Source organism: Pelophylax lessonae, assembly GCF_965119305.1.
Source record: "Pelophylax lessonae genome assembly, chromosome: 1".
In the NCBI taxonomy this organism is placed as follows: domain Eukaryota; kingdom Metazoa; phylum Chordata; class Amphibia; order Anura; family Ranidae; genus Pelophylax; species Pelophylax lessonae.
This window is the reverse complement of record NC_138768.1, coordinates 463,105,258-463,124,714: the sequence shown is the minus strand read 5'-3', so window position 1 is coordinate 463,124,714 and position 19,457 is coordinate 463,105,258. Positions and strand designations below refer to the sequence as shown.

The following is a 19,457-nucleotide window of genomic DNA, read 5'->3' as shown; positions in this document are numbered from 1 at the left end:
TTTCTTATTATGTAGCCTTTCATCACAGCGTGCTTGTAGTCACGATTACTTGTATAGGTAAAAAGGAATGGATCTGCTATTTTCCGGCACAGTGATATTTAATGTGTAGGTGTCTCGATCCATTTGTGATTTGGTGATCCAGTGTCTCCCATTGTCACCCTCCCACTCACAGCTCCACACCCCTTTTCCTTCCAGTTTGGGAAGGTGTAACATCCATGTGCGGCCAGCAGGGTTCACCCGCGAGCAGCGCTGAGCGGTGCTGATGCTGCTGCCGGGGCTCAGTTTCCAGCTGAGAGCTCTGCCTGTGTGATTGATCCAGCCTACCGAGGGGCTGGAGATGGCCAGACTGACGGAGAGAGAGGCGAGGAGGCAACAGCAGCAGCATCCCCCGCAGCAGCAGCCCCGAGCCTGCCCCATGAGCGGCCCCGAGCCCCCTGCTCAGCAATCAGACAGCATGAAGGACCTGGACGCCATCAAATTGTTCGTGGGGCAGATCCCTCGCAACCTGGAGGAGAAAGACCTCAAACCTCTCTTCGAGCAGTTCGGCAAGATCTATGAGCTCACCGTGCTCAAGGACCGATACACGGGCATGCACAAGGGTGAGCCCGACCTACCTACCTACCTAGCTTTGTACCAACCATAGACCATTCACATCACTCAGCTCATCATCAACTCATTCATTCATTCACCAACATCCCCCAAAAATACTCCCCCCTTTTATATGGTTTGCTTTTCATTCTTATTTCATTTCTCTAACTTATCCCTTATGATACAGAACCAAGGCAAGGTACCTATCCCTACAGGAAAGTCCCATAAATGGACCCCCCCCAATTCTAGAAGCCCCCCACTAAGGTGACATGGACAATCATGCCTAGCAGCCTGCGTCACTGTCACATTACACACTGTCATACATGGAACCGGCTCCATTCTTATTAATGCAGGCCAACTCACCCTACTCTACACTCCTCAACTCACCCAGCACTTCACTCTCTCCCTCTACTGTATACATTATATACACTATATATATATATACTGGATCATAGCTACTATGTGCACATCATAGCTGCAAGGCACACATTCCCTGGGCAGAAATTTCAACATATCATAAAAGCTATTCAATGGCTACACTGCACACACATGTATGTATGTATGTATGTATATATTTTCATAGCTACAAGGACATATTTCCGTAATAGAAAGTTTCAGATATCATACCATGGGCACAATTTATACACACACTTACTATATATATATATATATATATATAAAACATTAGCATATATATATATATATATATATATATATATATATATATATATATATATAACATTAGCATATTATATATATATATATATATATATATATATATATAAAAAAACATCAATATATATACATATATATAAAACATCAATATATATATATATATATATATATATATATTTACATATACATATTTGTAAATAATTTACAGTATATAATGCCATCACAGGGACTATGCACATATTGGCTATATAGTAAGTTTGAGATAACATATGTTAACATTTTTTTGTTGTTTGTACAGTCTATATTTGTAAATAATCTATATATTAACATAGCTACTAGGTACATATTCCCTATATAGGAAGTTGGACATTTACAGATATTATAAAGGTATACTATGGATACAATTACACACACACACACTGTATGTATGTGTGTGTATATATATATATATATATATATATATATATATATATATATATATATATATATATATATATATATATATATATATATATATATATATATATATATATATATATAGCATATACTGTAAGTGTGTGTGTGTAAATATATATATATATATATACTTATTTAGATATAAATCATAAGCATATACTGTAAATGGGTGTGTGTGTGTGTGTGTGTGTGTGTGTGTATGTATATATATATATATATATATATATATATATATATATATATACATATTTAGATATAAATCATAAGCACATACTGTAAATGGGTGTGTGTGTATATATATATATATATATATATATATATATATATATATAGCATATACTGTAAGTGTGTGTGTGTGTAAAAAAAAAATTTATATATATATATATATACACATATTTAGATATAAATCATAAGCATATACTGTGTATATATATATATATATATATATATATATATATATATATATTTGTAAATAATTTGCAGTATATATTGCCATCACAGGTACACACATTTATACACACACACACATATTTATATATATATATATATATATCTATTGTTTTAACAATCTATACTTTTAAATAGTCTATATATTACCATAGCTACAAGGTACATATTTACTATATAGAAAGTTGGAAAGTTTGAGATATCTTAAAGGTATACTGTTGGTACAATTACACACACACACATATATATTTGTTTCAAAATACGGTTGTAGATAGTCTATATATTACCATCATAGTTATAAGACACATCATTTCTTTATAGAAAGTTAGAGATACCATAAGTTATACCTTGGGTACAATTGAACACACACTTATTTTTTTTTTTCAGTATATCATTGTAGATATTATTTATTACCATTCTAGCTACAAGGCACATATTTCCTATCTAGAAAGTCTGAGATGTCATAAAAGTATACAGACATAAACACGTATATGTATCATGTATTAATATGTGTACTTTCTTTTTTTTGTTTAATATATAGTTGTAAATAATCTATATCTTACCATCATAGCTATAAGGCACACATTTCTTATGTAGAAAGTTTGATATATACTGTTATACTATGGGTACAATTGAACACACACATGAATACATATAATTATTATTATTTTCAATAATGACTTGTAAATAGTCTATATATTACCATCATATCTACAAGTTATATTTTTTTCTATATAGAAAGTTAAAGGTATCATAAAGCTATTCTATGGACACAGTTGTCCACATGCATACATAATATTATTAATATTATATTATGTAATATGTAGTTCTATATATTCAATACTTGTGATTTGTGTAGTGCAATCTGTCATATTGGTTTGGTTAATGTTGTCTAAAAAAAGGAGGCTGAATAAAATGCAGTTTTTGCAGTAGCAATACATCTCTGGTGCCCTTTCCAGACACTTATTTCATTGTTTTTATCCAGACTCATTCATTATTGTGTTCTGTTAATGTGCCAATTTCTGCTTGTCATACTTTGTTTTATGCCTTCATGCTCTGCTACTGCTTTCTCTAACCTAATTTATTTCTCCATAACGTATTTATTTATCCATACTAGTGTCACTAAAGCTTAAGCCACCCATATGAAAAAAAAATGTAGTTTGTCTAGTGCAAGAAAAGTATACACTCCTTCCTTCTTTTTTTTTCAATATCATTGGATATCCTGCAAGGGGAATTCTAATTGAAAATTTGGAAAAAAAGGAAACGATGTTGGAAATTTTCACCTGGTTTCCCATTTCTCAACATTATGGGCCCCTGGTTTTGACAGAGAAAAATGTAGCACTCAGACAATATTACAATAGTAAAATGTCAGATCAATGAATGGACTTTCAGTGCTCAGATCTATCATTATTGAATGGGAAATGGGCAAAACACACTGAAGACCAGATTAGGGGCAGGCTGGTTTTAAAGGTAGTGCAAAGTATGTAATAAGGTGGGAAATACAGTAAACCATAGCTGCCAATTTACAGAAGTCAGGTCTAATCAATAAAAGATGAGCTCAGTAAAAGAAAAGTATGTTCAGGGATAAGTTAGTTCAAGTTATTTAAAGATCATTTTAATCAATACTTAGATATGTAAATGTGTGCATACATACATAAAATCCATCTTCTCTCATCTTCCCCATCTTCTTCCTTGAGCTTTTCTGATTGGATGGATATTTCTGATTGCTTTTGGATATGCCACAAAGCTGTGTGAAGATTGGTGATATACAAAGTGTATTTAGATATAGGTACCAATCAGAAGTTATTGTTTGCTAATCTGTACACCGCAATTTGATTAATTGATTTTTAGGTGTTGCTTTACTGAAAACCCAATTGTGCTTTCAGCTAAATATGTTTCAGGTGCATTAAAACACAAATGTGATGTCTGTTTGCTTTAAGCTGGATACACACTATACAATTCTCTATAGATTATTTCCTTTAGATTTACCAAAACCATATAATATGAGGTCAAACCCGAACACTTTCAATTTGTATGCAATCAGGTAGGCCCTTGTACTACATAGTTGAAGGTAAATCTAAAGGAAATCTAACAACAAAAGTTGTATAGTGTGTATCCAGCATTAGAACAGAGCTCCAACCTGAGTAAAAAAGCCTGTCCCCGTCAGCATTTTGCAGAGTGGTACCCATGCTCCCTATGTGGAAGCAGTGGTTTCTCTGCAAAAGGTCCTACAGGTCCCCTACTGAGCCAAAGCAAGAGCTCTCCAATCTGTAAAGCTCAAGCTCCCTGCTGATTGGAGAGTCATATCTTTGACTCAGCAGTGGGTGTATTGGAGCACTGCTTCCACACAAAAAGGATGGGACCTTCTCCACAGCATGTTGGCAGTGGACAGGCTTTTCTGCTCAGGCAGGGGCTACTTTCTAAAGAAAACCGACTGTAAGGCTTTTGTCTTGATTCACCTAGAACAGGGGTCTTCAAACTATGGCCCTTCAGTTGTTCAGGAACTACAATTCCCATCATGCCTAGTCATGTCCATGAATGTCAGAGTTTTACAATGCCTCATGGGATGTGTAGTTCAGCAACAGCTGGAGGGCCATAGTTTGAGGATCCCTGACCTAGAATGTGTTTAGCTAATTCAAGCTAAACGTTCAGTTAGGCTCTAAAACATCAGCTTTGTTCTGTGCACTGCAAACTACTGCATATGTTATAAGCAGCTCCTAAAGAGGAACTACACCCTACCTAGCCAAATTTCAATTAAATATACCTAACACTTGAACCTGTATAAAAACAAAAGAGCATACTTACTAGTCCGTAAAGTCCAGCATTGTCCTCCTCATGGATGAGGTTCTCCGTCCACTACTCTGCTCCTGTGGCGCCATCTTGAAATGAGATCCGGTGTATGGGCAGAAACACTGCAGCCCTCTGCCATGTCTCCTAGATCTGACCGAAACCTACGTCAAAACTGCGCATGTGCAGGATCTTGCAGACCGCCTTTTGGGATATGTGATGTGGACATATCAGGAGGCAGCTGGTGGCCAGTACATCAGCTTCACCTACAAGAAGATAAAAAAAATATATATATTTTAGTAATAAAAAATGGCAATTCGTTAAAAAAAAAAAAAAAAATCTGCAATAGTTTAATGGGGAAATTGAGGCAGGAGATATGAAGAAGTTCAAATAGGTAAATGTTTGCTTAGTATGTCTGATGATATATATATATATATATATATATATATATATACATTATCATATACATACAGTATCTCACGATAGTGAGTGCACCCCTAACATTTTTGTAAATATTTTATTCTATCTTTTTGTGTGACAACACTGAAGAAATTACACTTTGCTACAATGTAAAGTAGTGAGTGTACAGTTCGTATAACAGTGTAAATTTCTTGTCCCCTCAAAATAACTCAACACAGCCATTAATGTCAAAACCACTGGCAATAAAAGTGAGTGCACCCCTAAGTGAAATGTCCAAACTGGGCCCAAAGTGCCAATATTTTGTGTGGCCACCATTATTTTCCAGCACTGCCTTAACCCTCTTGGGCATGGAGTTCACCAGAGCTTCACAGGTTGCCACTGGAGTCCTCTTCCACTCCTCCATGATGACATCCCGGAGCTGGTGGATGTTAGAGACCTTGCGCTCCTCCGCCTTCCGTTTGAGGATGCCCCACAGATGCTCAATAGGGTTTAGGTCTGGAGTCATGTTTAGCCAGTCCATCACCTTTGCCCTCAGCTTCTTTAACAAGGCAGTGGTCATCTTGGAGGTGTGTTTGGGGTCGTTATCATGTTGGAATACTGCCCTGCGCCCCAGTCTCCGAAGGGAGGGGATCATGTGCTCTGCTTAAGTATGTCACAGTACATGTTGTCATTCATGGTTCCCTCAGTGAATTGTAGCTCCCCAGTGCCGGTAGCACTCATGCAGCTCCAGACCATGACACTCCCATCACCATGCTTGACTGTAGGCAAGACACACTTGTCTTTGTACTCCTCACCTAGTTGCTGCCACACACTCTTGACACCATCTGGACCAAATAAGTTTATATTGGTCCCATCAGACCACAGGATATGGTTCCAGTAATCCATGTCCTTAGTCTGCTTGTCTTCAGCAAACTGTTTGTGGGCTTTCTCATGCATCATCTTTAGAAAAGGCTTCCTTCTGGAATGACAGCCATAAAGACCAATTTTATGCAGTGTGCGGCATATAGCCCGAGCACTGACAGGCTGGCCCCCACCCCTTCAACCTCTGCAGCAATGCTGGCAGCTTTCATACGTCTATTTCACGTAGACAACCTCTGGATATGACCCTGAGCACATGTACTCAACTTCTTTGGTTGACCATGGCGAGACCTGTTCTGGTTGAGAACCTGTCCTGTTAAACCACTGTATGGTCTTGGCCACCATGCTGCAGTTCAGTTTCATGGTCTTGGAAATCTTCTTATAGCCTAAGCCATCTTTATGTAGAGAAACAATTCTTTTATTCAGATCCTCAGAGAGTTCTTTGCCATGAGGTGCCATGTTGAATCTCCAGTGACCAGTATAAGAGAGTGAGAGCGATAACACAAAATTTAACACACCTACTCCCCATTTACACCTGAGACTTTGTAACGCTAATGAATCACATGACACCGGGGAGGGAAAATGGCTAATTTGGCCCAATTTGGACATTTCCACTTAGGGGCTGTACTCACTTTTGTTGCCAGTGGTTTAGACATTAATGGCTGTGTGTTGAATTATTTTGATGAGGGGACAGCAAATTTACATTGTTATACAAGCTGTACACTCACTACTTTACATTGTAGCAAAGTGTCATTTCTTCAGTGTTGTCACACGTAAAGGTATAATAAAATATTTACAGAAATGTGAGAGGTGTACTCACTTTTGTGAGATGCTGTATATATTTATATATATATATATATATATATATATATATACACGTATATATATATATATATATATATATATATATATATATATATATATATATATATATATATACGTATATATATAAAAAACGTTATTATTAATAGTACTATTATCTTATACTTAGTGACTTTTTCTTTCTTTCTTTTTTTTATTTTTTTAGTCCCTAATCCTATCTGAATCGTTTTCTCTTGTTATGTACCTTTATGGTATACACTCACATCTTATTCTTTATAGTGATTGTGTCACAGGCTCCCCACCATCCTTTCATCCTTCATCTTTCACACACCACCTGCTGTTTGTCACACCTTCCTCTGACTTCTACTGTACTCTTTTTCCTGTATCATTACTGTCATATTGCCATTCATTGTAGTGCCTTTCCCCTAGGACTACCATCTCCTTTCCTTTATTATACCATCTATTTTATTTTCTCACTTTCTTCATGCTGCAGTTTTACAGCTATGCTAATTTTATATCCATACTAACATCATGTATCGTATTCTCTTTATTTACTTTATCATCCATTTTGAATGTTACAGTTCCTCAGTACCCTGACTACTCTCTCACTCCTCCCCAACACTCTAATTATCAGCTCACTTTCTTCACATCATCGTATCCAAATGCTCTAATTAGGACCGGTGCTATTCTGTTTTGCTGCTTATTCAGTAAGGCAGCCTTAAATGAAATGCCAAGTGCAGATCTCAGCTTGCTGAAGGCATAGCCATTAAATGGCAATTTTTTGATTGGTTGTTGTTGATAACTGCACCTTTTGTATGTCGCCTGTGCAAATCTTCATGACATTGCATAAAGTCCCAGAATGCGATTCACATTAGGTGACAATAATTGCAAATTTGGTATATTAAAGTAATGAAATTACAACTAATGTATGTATCTATTACAAAACAGGAAATTTAGACCATGGATGCATACTTATGATTTTTTTATGTTAGTTCATGTCCTGTTTAGTTAAGGGATATTTATTCTATCAGTATGACAGTAAATTAAAGCATATCCAAGCCCGAAAACAAGCTAAAAAAAAGCAAGTTAGATACTGCAGCCTACTAGTCCCTAGATGTGGTAGATACTTTCATTTTTTTGTTTTACTGCTATTTTATCTTTTATTTTCATCAGTAAGACTGAGCCTAGGTTTGTACTCTGTTCAAACCCATGTTTGGAGAGCCGGGAAGTCAGCTGTGAGTGCCAGGCCAATGAGCTGCGGCTGAGACATCTCCCCCCCCCCACCACCCTCAGGGCCATCTTTAATATTGATTGGATCCTGGGCAAATATTTTCTTAGGCCCTCCCAAGTCTACTTATTAACTATTTGCAGGCAGTGCGGGCTCAAGGGGTAGCTGCTTTGTGCCCCACAACAATGACTGGACCCGGAGCAGCTAGCCCTTTTTCCCTGTGTTAAAGATGGCCCTGCCCACCCTTTTGCCGCTGCTCGTGACATTCACCTAATATAGATAAAAGGCCATATTGGGTCAATGGCAATGATGCCATGAGTATCCCCACCTCATTGGCTTCAATTCACTAAGCTTTACTGCATGTCATAAGGGTATCATGTTACTCATTTGCATAAACTATGGCATAAAAATCTCTTAATCCAATTCACAAACGAAAAAGAGAGTAAAAAGCATGCGATATTTACCACCAGGGTTTTGCTGGCAGTATCACATGCAGTATTTGCCACAAAACAGTCTGGGAGTTAGGGACCCCCAGGCTGTTGTTTGACAAATAGCTGGTTGCTAAGCAGTGGGCCGGGAAGCCGACCACCGCGTCCTTAACAAAAGAGGACTCATCAGCTGTCAGCAGGCTTCCCCGCTAACAGCTGATTATAAAAAAAAAATTCAGAGGGACGGCGCCGTGGCGCTGTCTCTCGGAAGTGGGTAAGGGTACCTGTCAAAAACAGGTACTCGTTCCCCCCTCCCCCCTGAATGGTGCCAAATGTGGTACCGGGGGGGGGGGAGGAAGCATATAAGCGGAAGTTCCATTTTTAGGTGGAACTCCACTTAAATGAGAGAGTTTGACAGGCAGCACTGCCTGTCAAACTCTGCAACCTGATTGAAAAATGCCTGGGCCATGATGCTTTGCTTCATGACATCTGTAAAGGTGTATTGAGACAGTAACATAGGCAGCCGGTGGGTGATAAAATCGTGGCTCAGCTGCCTATTTTTTCCAGGCGTTCCGTCTAAATGCAGAGTGCCCACAGCGTGCCCCCTTAAATGCAGTGTGACCACAGCGTGCCCCCTTAAATGCAGAGTAACCAAAGCTTTCCCCCATCAATGCAGAGTGCCCACAGCGTGCCCCCTAAATGCAGTGTGACCACAGCGTTACCCCCTTAAATGCAGAGTGCCCACAGCATGCCCCCATCAATGCAGAGTGCCCACAGCATGCCCCCTTAAATGTAGAGTGCCCACAGCGTGCCCCCTTAAGTGTAGAGTGCCCACAGCGTGCTCCCTTAAATGTAGAGTGCCCACAGCGTGCCCCCTTAAATGCAGAGTGCCCACAGCATGCCCCCTTAAATGCAGAGTGCCCACAGCGTGCCCCCATAAATGCAGAGTGCCCACAGCGTGCCCCCTTAAATGCAGAGTTAGCACAGCGTGCAGAGAGACCAGCGTGCACTTTCCTGATGCAGCGGCGGCTACTCCTCAATCCTCCACGTCTCCCGAGTCCTCCTCCTCCTCCTTGGCCAATGGCAATTGTTTGCCTTTCGGCCATCTAGGAAACGGGTCTTGGACCCGCTTCCTGATTGGCCAGGAGGAGGGTCAGGAGGTGGATCCGTGTGACAATAGCGAATATTCATTCGCTATTCTCACACAATGGGTGGGCTCAGGGCGCACTGCTCTGCGCCCCGGGTCCACCCTTTTCTGAAGAACAATGTAGAGCGGCGGCGGTAGGCACTACATTCCCCATACAGCTCAGGGGGCCGTATAAAACTAAAGGATGGGCCGCAACTGGCCCGTGGGCCGGACTTTGGACATGACTGGACTAGTAGATTGTAGATGGACATTACATAACTGACAGATTAAATCCTAACTCCAGCTAACGCTTTTTAGGAAATTACCGTTTTACATACTGTACACAAATAAAAGCTGATCATTGTAAGTCCCCTGTTAGTGTTAATGGTTTGTCTCTGAACACTCTAACTACCAGTTTTACTGGACTGCTTGATCTTTTGAAGTAGGACTAAATCCACTAATTTAACTGTTTCCCAAACATCTATATTAAAGGCATGCAATGAAATGTTCACAGTTCTCAACCAAACTGTCAATTTATCAAATGGCTGGTGTCCTAACTAGTCACATAAGCAGCACCATGGCAACTGCATATCTAAAAAAGGCCAAGAAGGCAGCATCCTTTGGCTGTAAAGTACATTTTAAATTCAAGGAATGCCTTGAATAATATCAGTTATAGTTATTTGTGTGCTTATGTCAGCTCTCAACCCAACTGTCAAGTCATGAAACGGCTGGAGTCATATCTGATCACATGTGCAGCCCCATGCCAAATTCAGGACATACAGAGGCCAAGATGGCAGCTTTCCTGGCTGTAAAGGATAGGACGATGCTGAAAAATAACAGACTTACTGTCCAGGTCACTAGGTAAAAATAAAGGAAAAAAAGGCCTAAAAAAAGTAAACTAATGCAGCCATCACATTTAAGGATTGCTAATCTGTGATATATTTAATATTTGCTTTTGGGCTTAGGTATGCTATACAGTAAATCAGTTAATATTACATAGTGGGAACGGCCAGTCTTTTTACAAATACATGTAGCTGATGTCACTTTGTAAGGAACATTTCCAAGATCTCATATTGGTTATTATTGCCACAGTAAACATTGGTTCCATCACTTTAATGCATCTGCTTCATCTCCACATTACCTCTTCTCCTGTCACTCTGAGCAATGACACTGATACATTTGCACTCTGTGCGAGTTAGAATTCCTCATGTACTGTTCTGACTTTGTCAGGGTGAATTCTGATTGGTTGCTGTGGGGTACTGCACTTAACAAATAATGCACCTGCAATGTTTTGCAGTGTGTTGCAATAGGAAAAAAGGGCCTTGTTCATTTTGTCGTGGATTAGGTTAAACTGTTAATCCATTTGAAATGAATAGACTGCCTTAATGCAGTGCACCATAATGGACAATAACACGATGCATTAACATTTATGCACATAGTCTAAATGCTCTTATGATTAGGAGGCAATTAAATTGTTAAGGTTAAAAGTTTTAATCAGGTTTTCTATCATTTCTATCATTTAGATACATTCTTTACTTTGGACATTCAATATAGGGTGAACATGGCTTTGCAACAGCACACTGGGTTTTACTAAAGAGAATATCTGAAACCAAATACACAGCTGTAAAGAGCAGAGAGAGGGGAAATTAGCAAGTTTTGTTTTCTAAATTGAACTACACATTTTCAACCCTATAAGAACTTGGTTATTTTCTACAAAGTGGTTAAAGTGAGCCTGGTAAACGTAAACCTTAACTTCTTAGCAATAAATCACAGATCTGCTGTTCGGAGGCTGAAGAGTGGGAAATTTAAGTGGAGAGTGATAAACCGCTTTGCTTTAGACTGCTGGTGATTGTTGTGTTTGCCCTTTTTTAGTGTTTTTTTCCTTGCAGATTTTTTTTCTGTCACTTTTTAAAAAGCCTTATTTTTTCTTTCTTTCCTTCCTTCAGACTACTAATTAGGGGAGTGGTTAATTGGTCACACGTGCTTTAGGTCCTATATAACTGTCTGTAGGACTCATTTCTGAGGTATATTCCCATGCAAGGTATATTCCCATGGGTAATAAGTTTAAAAGGCTAAAAATAAAACCTATTATGGCTCATGGTCAAAGTTAAAAAAGCTAAAGTAATAGGTTTTAAAATATATAAAAATGAAGGAACACTATCATTGTTTAATTGTTACAAAGATTATAAGATTTCAAAAGATTTCAAAAGAATCGGGGGGCTACACGAACCCAGCTTGTAAGGCCAAACTAAACAACACACCTCAGGAAGTACCCCCATGGCTAACAGAAGATAGACTTAGAACTAAACTTGAGAAACTTAACATAAATAAATCACCAGGACCGGATGGCTTGCACCCGAGGGTTCTTAAAGAGCTCAGCCAGGTGATTGCCAGACCATTATTCTTGATCTTTAAGGATAGTTTACAGACGGGTATGGTGCCAGCAGATTGGAAAAAGGCCCACATAGTAACAATATTTAAAAAGGGGCCGAGGTGTATCCCGGGTAACTATAGACCTGTCAGCCTAACATCTGTAGTCTGCAAGATTTTGGAGGGGATGTTAAGGGACCACATACAAGACTTTAGTAATGAAAACAATATAATTAGTAGTAATCAGCATGGATTTATGAAAAATCGTTCTTGCCAAACCAATCTATTAACCTTCTACGATGAAGTGAGCTGCCACCTAGATAAAGGTACGCCTGTGGATGTGGTGTATCTGGACTTTGCAAAGGCCTTTGACACCGTTCCCCACAAACGCTTACTGTACAAACTAAGGAAGGTAGGTATGGACCATAAGGTGAGTACCTGGATAGAGAACTGGCTCCAGGGGAGAGTCCAGAGGGTGATGATTAATGGGGAATACTCGGATTGGGCGGGTGTGGAAAGTGGGGTTCCCCAGGGTTCGGTCCTGGGACCAATCCTGTTTAATTTATTCATAAATGATCTAGAGGAGGGGATATCTAGTACAATCTCAGTATTTGCGGATGATACTAAACTAAGCATGCCAATATCTTCTATGCAGGATGTGGAAACCTTACAAGCGGACCTGAACAAAATAACGGGGTGGGCAACTACATGGCAGATGAGGTTTAATGTTGATAAATGTAAAGTAATGTACTTGGGGGCCAGAAACCAGAAAGCAAGCTACTCACTAGGGGGGGAACCTCTGGGGGAGTCTAGGATGGAAAAAGACTTGGGGGTACTGGTTGACAACAGGCTTGGCAGTGGCATGCAATGCCAAGCAGCTGCAAGCAAAGCCAACAGAATAGTGGGATGTATAAAAAAGGGGATTCACTCCAGAAATAAAGAGATTATTCTCCCGCTCTACAAGACTCTGGTCCGGCCACATCTGGAGTATGCTGTCCAGTTCTGGGCACCAGTCCTCAGGAGGGATGTGCTGGAACTGGAAGGAGTCCAGAGAAGGGCAACAAAAATAATTAGGGGAATGGAGGACATCAGCTATGAGGAAAGACTACAAGCACTGAACCTATTCTCTCTAGGGAAGAGACGTTTGAGGGGGGGTATGATATCAATGTACAAATACTGTACTGGCGACCCTAGCATAAGGAACAAACTATTCAGAGTAAGGAAATACAATAAGACACGTGGCCACTCACTAAAACTAGAGGAAAGGCGGTTTAACCTCAAAATGCGTAAGGGGTTCTTCACTGTAAGGTCGGTAAGGATGTGGAATTCTCTTCCACAAGCAGTCGTATCAGCAGGGAGCATTGATAGTTTCAAAAAACTATTAGATGGGCACCTTAAAGACCACAACATACAGGGGTATACAATGTACGGTTAAAAGCAAACACACACACACATCATAGGTTGAACTGGATGGACTGATGTCTTTTTTCAACCTCACTAACTATGTAACTATGTAACTATATAACAGAATATGTAAAAAGGAAATCAAGGACGCAAAAATTCAAATTGAGCGACAGATTGCAAAAGATAGTAGGACAAACCCCCAAAAAATTATTCAAATATATTAATAGTAAAAAGGTTAGGTCTGAGCATGTAGGCCCTTTACAAAATAATCTGGAGTGGGTGACTGGGGACAAAGAAGGCAAATGTATTAAATACTTTCTTAAGTTCTGTGTATACAAAGGAGGATGGGGGAGCTTATGATCATGAGGATGGTATAGACACAGCCCCAAATGATCCACAATGGCTCAAAAGTTGATATGGTCCAGAAATATTTTGACAGAATAAGGGTGGATAAAGCACCTGGACCAGATGGCATCCACCCACACATCCTAAAAGAATTGAGTGCTGTAATTTCAAAGCCTTTGTTTCTCATTTTTAGGGACTCGTTAAGGACTGGAATAGTACCACTGGATTGGCGTAGGGCCAATGCAGTTCCTATATTTATAAAGGGGTCAAAGTCTTTGCCAAGTAACTATAGACCTGTTAGTTTAACTTCTATAGTTGGGAAGAAACTGGAGAGTTTAATAAAAGACCACATAGATGAGTTCTTGCTGGAAAAAAATATTTTAAGCTACAGACAGCATGGATTCATGAAAGACATGATTTGTCAAACAAACCTGATTTCTTTTTATGAGGTGGTAAGTAAAACCTTGGACAGAGGGGTGGCTGTGGATGTAGTATACTTGGATTTTCCAAAAGCGTTTGACACAGTTCTAATTTTGTAAATGGATAGAAAATTGGCTAAAAGATAGAATTCAGAGAGTAGTGGTTAATGATTCTCACTCTGAATGGTCTAAGGTTATCAGTAGTATACCCCAAGGTTCAGGGTCTGGGATTAAAAGTACCATTTCAGTCTTTGTGGATGACACCAAGCTTTGCAGTGGAATAACTTCCTTACAGGATGTCTCCAAGTTACAAGCCAACCTCAATGCACTGTTTCATTGGGCAACTATATAGCAAATGGTTTAATGTTGATAAATGTAAAGTTATGCACTTGGGGGCTAAGAATATGCATGCATCATACATACTAGGAGGAGTAGAGCTGGGGGAATCCAAAGCGGAGAAGGATCTGGGTGTTCTGGTAGATCATAAAGTTAATAATAGCATACAATGCCAAGTTGCAGTTTCCAAAGCAAACAAAGTCCTTTCTTGTATTAACAGACGCATGGACGCCAGGGAGAGAGTGATATCATTTTGCCCCTGTACAGATCATTAGTAAGACCTCATCTGGAATATGCAGTTCAGTTTTGGGCACCAGTTCTCTAAAAGGATATCGGGGAACTGGAGAAAGTGCAGAGAAGGGCAACCAAACTAATAAGAGGCATGGAGGAGATCAGCTATGAGGAAAGATTTGAGGAACTGAATTTATTCTCTCTTGAGATGTGGAGATTAAGGGGGGATATGATCAACATGTATAAATACATAAGGGGCCCATTTAGTGAACTTGGCGTTGAGTTATTCACTTTAAGGTCATCACAAAGTGATGGCACTCCTATACTTCCTATAGACGTAAAGAGGCACTCTTTACGTCTATAGGAAAACAGATTTTGTCTCCAAAAACTGAAAGGTTTCCTCACAGTAAGAGCTGTGAAAATGTGGAATAGACTCCTTTCAGAGGTGGTTTTGGCCAGCTCACTAGATTGCTTTAAAGAAAGCCTGGATTCTTTCCTAGGTGTCAACGGGTCTGTGGTAGTGAGCCCTTATACATCCCCAGCTCAGGATTCCCCAGGGCGCGGAGTCTAAGCCCCAGCCTGCTTCTTCACCAGGGTCCCTGATGGTGGGGATGGACTTGCAGCAGACTGGAACCAGGTCGCGGCCCCCAGGTAGGCCCAGCTGAGAATGTGGAGACCGCTGGCGTGTGCAGGGTAAACAGGAGACTATAAGGAGATCCAAAAGACAAGCCGAGGTCAGGACAGGCAGCAGACAAACGTAGACGGAGAAACAAAGCCGGGTCGGTACACAGGAGATCAGATACAATAGCCAAGGGATACACGGCTGGGAGCTCAGAGAACAGGGATGTTGCTCAAGCAAGGAACAGTGCACTGAGCCTGTGTATATATAGGGAAGCAAACAGGGAGGTGACCCAGGAAGTAATTGACAGGAACAGGATATAACCCACAGTGGAGCAGGCGACGCCCATAGGAAACAGAGAAGCCCAAACACCACATGTGAAGGGAGGCAAACAGAAGCACTGCAGCAAGGAGGTAAGAATATACAGACAAAACTATAGGCTAACTTGTGACACTAGGTGTAAATAATATAAGTGGGTACTAATATTTATAGGTAAAGTTTATCCAGGGAATATCCGATTGCCTCTTGGGGGATCAGGAAGGAATTTTTTACCCTGCTGTAGCAAATTGGATCATGCTTTGCTCTGGTTTTTTTTGCCTTCCTCTAGATCAACTGCAGGGATAGGATTGTGTATATGGGATTGTATGGTTGTGTTTTCTTCATGTTTTTTTGTTTTTAATTGGTTGAGTCGGGTGGACTTGTATTTTTTTTTCAACCTGACTAACTATGTAAAAGGCCAGTTCTCTTGATTCCTTACAACAGTTAAAAGGGTATTACAAAATCACAATGTCAAAGCAGTTTAGGGTCACCACCTTTAGATAAAAACAAACTATGCAATATTGAATAATGTAACTACTATTGATGTTGGCCATATACACTCCTCCTGGAGCCTGTCTGAAAAACTCCAATAGCTGGTATACCCCCTCATCCTGCCCTGTTGCTAGAAAATTGCTATGATGTTTCAGCCAACTCTCCAGCCATTGATGCTCATTACCACCCACAAAAAAGCATGCTCTCGCTTGGGTTTAAACACTGCACGTCCACAATGAGCTAACTACCCAACTGTAGCGACATTGAGCTCAGAGCTACTGTGACAGATAGCAGAGAATGCAACGTAGGGTTTAAAAATGCAAGATAACAGGCTCTTGTGATGGTGGAAGTTAGCATGAAAGGCTGGAGAGTCAGCTATAAAGCATTGTAGCAACATCTTAGTAACAGGGTACAACAGGGATATCTGAAGGGCGACTGGAGATGCTAAAACCACTGTAGTAGCCCATTCTACATGAACTGAACACAGGGTTGCACACTGAGCACTGTCACCATTCAGAGAATGCATCGTATTTTTTTGAATGAATACAAGGCATTCTCCGATTAGATGAGGGTAGATCATGACATCAAATCTGCTCCTCCTGTCCAAAAAATTGTATTCATAGAAGGAAATACAAGGCATCCTCTGAATGGCAACAATGACATGTGAATGACTCTCTATGTTCTGTGTGTAGAGGGGAAGCTGCTCAGGAAGGACCTGAAAGATTCTGGCTAGCACTGTATGAAGCATGGGCTACTATAGTGGCCCTCCAGGTATAAGATATGGATAACTACATTGTGTCATGCTGGGCCAATATGTGAAAGAAATCAACTAAGCCATTTCACTTATAAATTCCAGTCTAAAGAATATTTTTCATTCATTGGTATTAGTAATAACCTAGTCAACTACTGTCCCCAGGTACCCTTATGACTACACAATAGGTAAAAAAGGGGTGTATGTAGCCCCTGAGCCACCGGTATAATGTCATCCAGCGCTTACAACATACCACTAACAATGGAAGGGCAGCCTTTTCAGTTTGCTAGGCTTTTTCATCAGAACGTCTCCCCCTCTCCTCATCGCCATAACAAATGGGGGGTAGTTCTCTAGTAAAAGAAGGAAAAACTGGATAACACTGCTTGAGAAAACCCTACAAAGGGCACAGGCTATAACACTGTATTTCTGGTGGGATCAACGGGGTCATTTTTGCACTAATGGAACAAATATGACATTATTGTTGGGCTTTACATACAGTTTCAGTTATGAGTGTAAGGCTTAAACACAGACATCCCAGTCAGAGTAAATAACAAGCTTAGTGTAACTTTACCTGTAGCAGCCTACTTTCATCCAAAGCAGACCTTTCACATCAAATGCAGCTCTGCATGCTGATATGAAATCATTACACTTATTAGTTAAATAAACATGTTTTGCTTTTATTTACAGTCACTGTTTTTCCATTTCCTGGTTGAATAAGGCACTGTTGATGTAACCAGGGCCTCACAGCTGCATCCCAATGCCTTTGTTGTATCAGAATACCGCTAACCATCAGAAAATGCAACGGAAGTGACGTTGCCAACAAAATTGCTTACTGCGCATGCGCTATGCATTCCAACATGGCCGCTATGCCTTTTGAATAGGTTTCCTAATCTGACAGAACACGATGGCGGCAGCGGACATTTTCTTACACCCAAACAACTCTTCAATTGCACACTTATTTTAGCAGTGAACTCACCTTAATTGAATTATATAATTGCACTAGTAAATACAAAAACTGTATCTGTTTTCATTTCAGGCTGCAAAGCAACAAAATGTGATTATTTTAAAAGGGGGGGGGGGTGATTCTTATTTATACCCACTGTATATAGGAATGGATACATTGAGGACAGGTATGTCTAAAGGGAGCCTATTCCTCCTTAGAGGCTGAAAACATCCAATGTTCGGAAAAACTGCAAGCTAAACAAAAATGAAAACTGCCTCAATTTATACTTGGCTTTTAGAGTAAGGTGCATCACCAGCTTGAGCAAACTCGGACATTCTGGAAAATGCCAGACTTGAGTATTACCAGTTTGGAAGCAGGAAGTTGGGTGGTACTCAATCAGGGTAGAAATATAAAGCAGCAGTGCACCTACCTGAGCCTAAGCAAACTTGGACATTCTGACAAATGCCAGGCCTGAGTATTACAAGTCTGAAAGCAATAAGGTGGATGGTATGTAATCAGAACAGAGAGATAAAGTGGTGCACCTACCAGTAGTCATCAAGGAGAGGACTGAACAGTGGTGGATAAAGGGGGTAGCTGGGTTTAAATGTCTCAGCAGTGAACATGATAGGTGGCAAGGGGCTTCACAGGGCAAGGGTGAATCACATTTTTCTTTACTGTCCCAGTGGTTTCAGATTAAAAATTGGTCCATAGCAGGCCACTTTAAATTTTGTATGGATATTTTCAATAAAAGTCTAATTTAAATTTTAGCAGGCTTGAGGAAACTGTCCTTTACTTAGTAGATTTGTTTGGATTCTATTAAGTTGAGTTTGATGCTCAACACTTTCCTCTATAGCAAACTAAAATCAAAATTTTCTATTGGAGCCTTAAGCAAATGAGGTTACACAAGGGGTTATGCAGTACTAGCAAATATTAATCAACTGCCAGTCTGCCTCCCTCACATGTGTATGCTCTGTCTTGATTACACTGAAATTATTAAAATGTCTAGTAATTGAAATGGTGACACTCCTGCAAAATGAGTAATGTGTGTATTTTATTCATACACTCTGAAAATGAGTAGGAATTAGGACACAGCAGGAATTGGACTGGGAACATTCTATCTTTGAACAATTTAAGAGGTTAAGTTTACCCAATTTTAAAGTTATCATCCATGCCATGAAGTTAATAATTGTCTACACATCATTTATTGAAGATAACATTTACTATAGGAAAGGCTTTGTCCCCAAGTGCAGCTTGGGAGTGGTAAAACCAGGCAGTTGAGCCATGGTTGAACCAGGACGTGCAGCAAATTAAGATTATACTCGGAGAAGTTACCACTGCCGAACCCAACCAATGCAAGTCTATGGGCCCACATCTGCAAAGCATGTGTTTGTAGC

At 39.8% G+C, this 19,457-nt stretch overlaps 1 protein-coding gene across 1 annotated transcript in view; it reads left to right on the top strand.

Moving 5' to 3' along the window:
* Positions 1 to 250: 250 nt before the first annotated feature.
* Positions 251 to 19,457, top strand: part of CELF5 (CUGBP Elav-like family member 5) — a 214,126-nt gene continuing 194,919 nt past the window's right edge. The window contains exon 1 of the mRNA XM_082244152.1: positions 251 to 599. Coding sequence (XP_082100278.1) covers positions 338 to 599 — 262 coding nt within the window. The 5' untranslated portion in view covers positions 251 to 337. The remainder of the gene's footprint in view (positions 600 to 19,457) is intronic.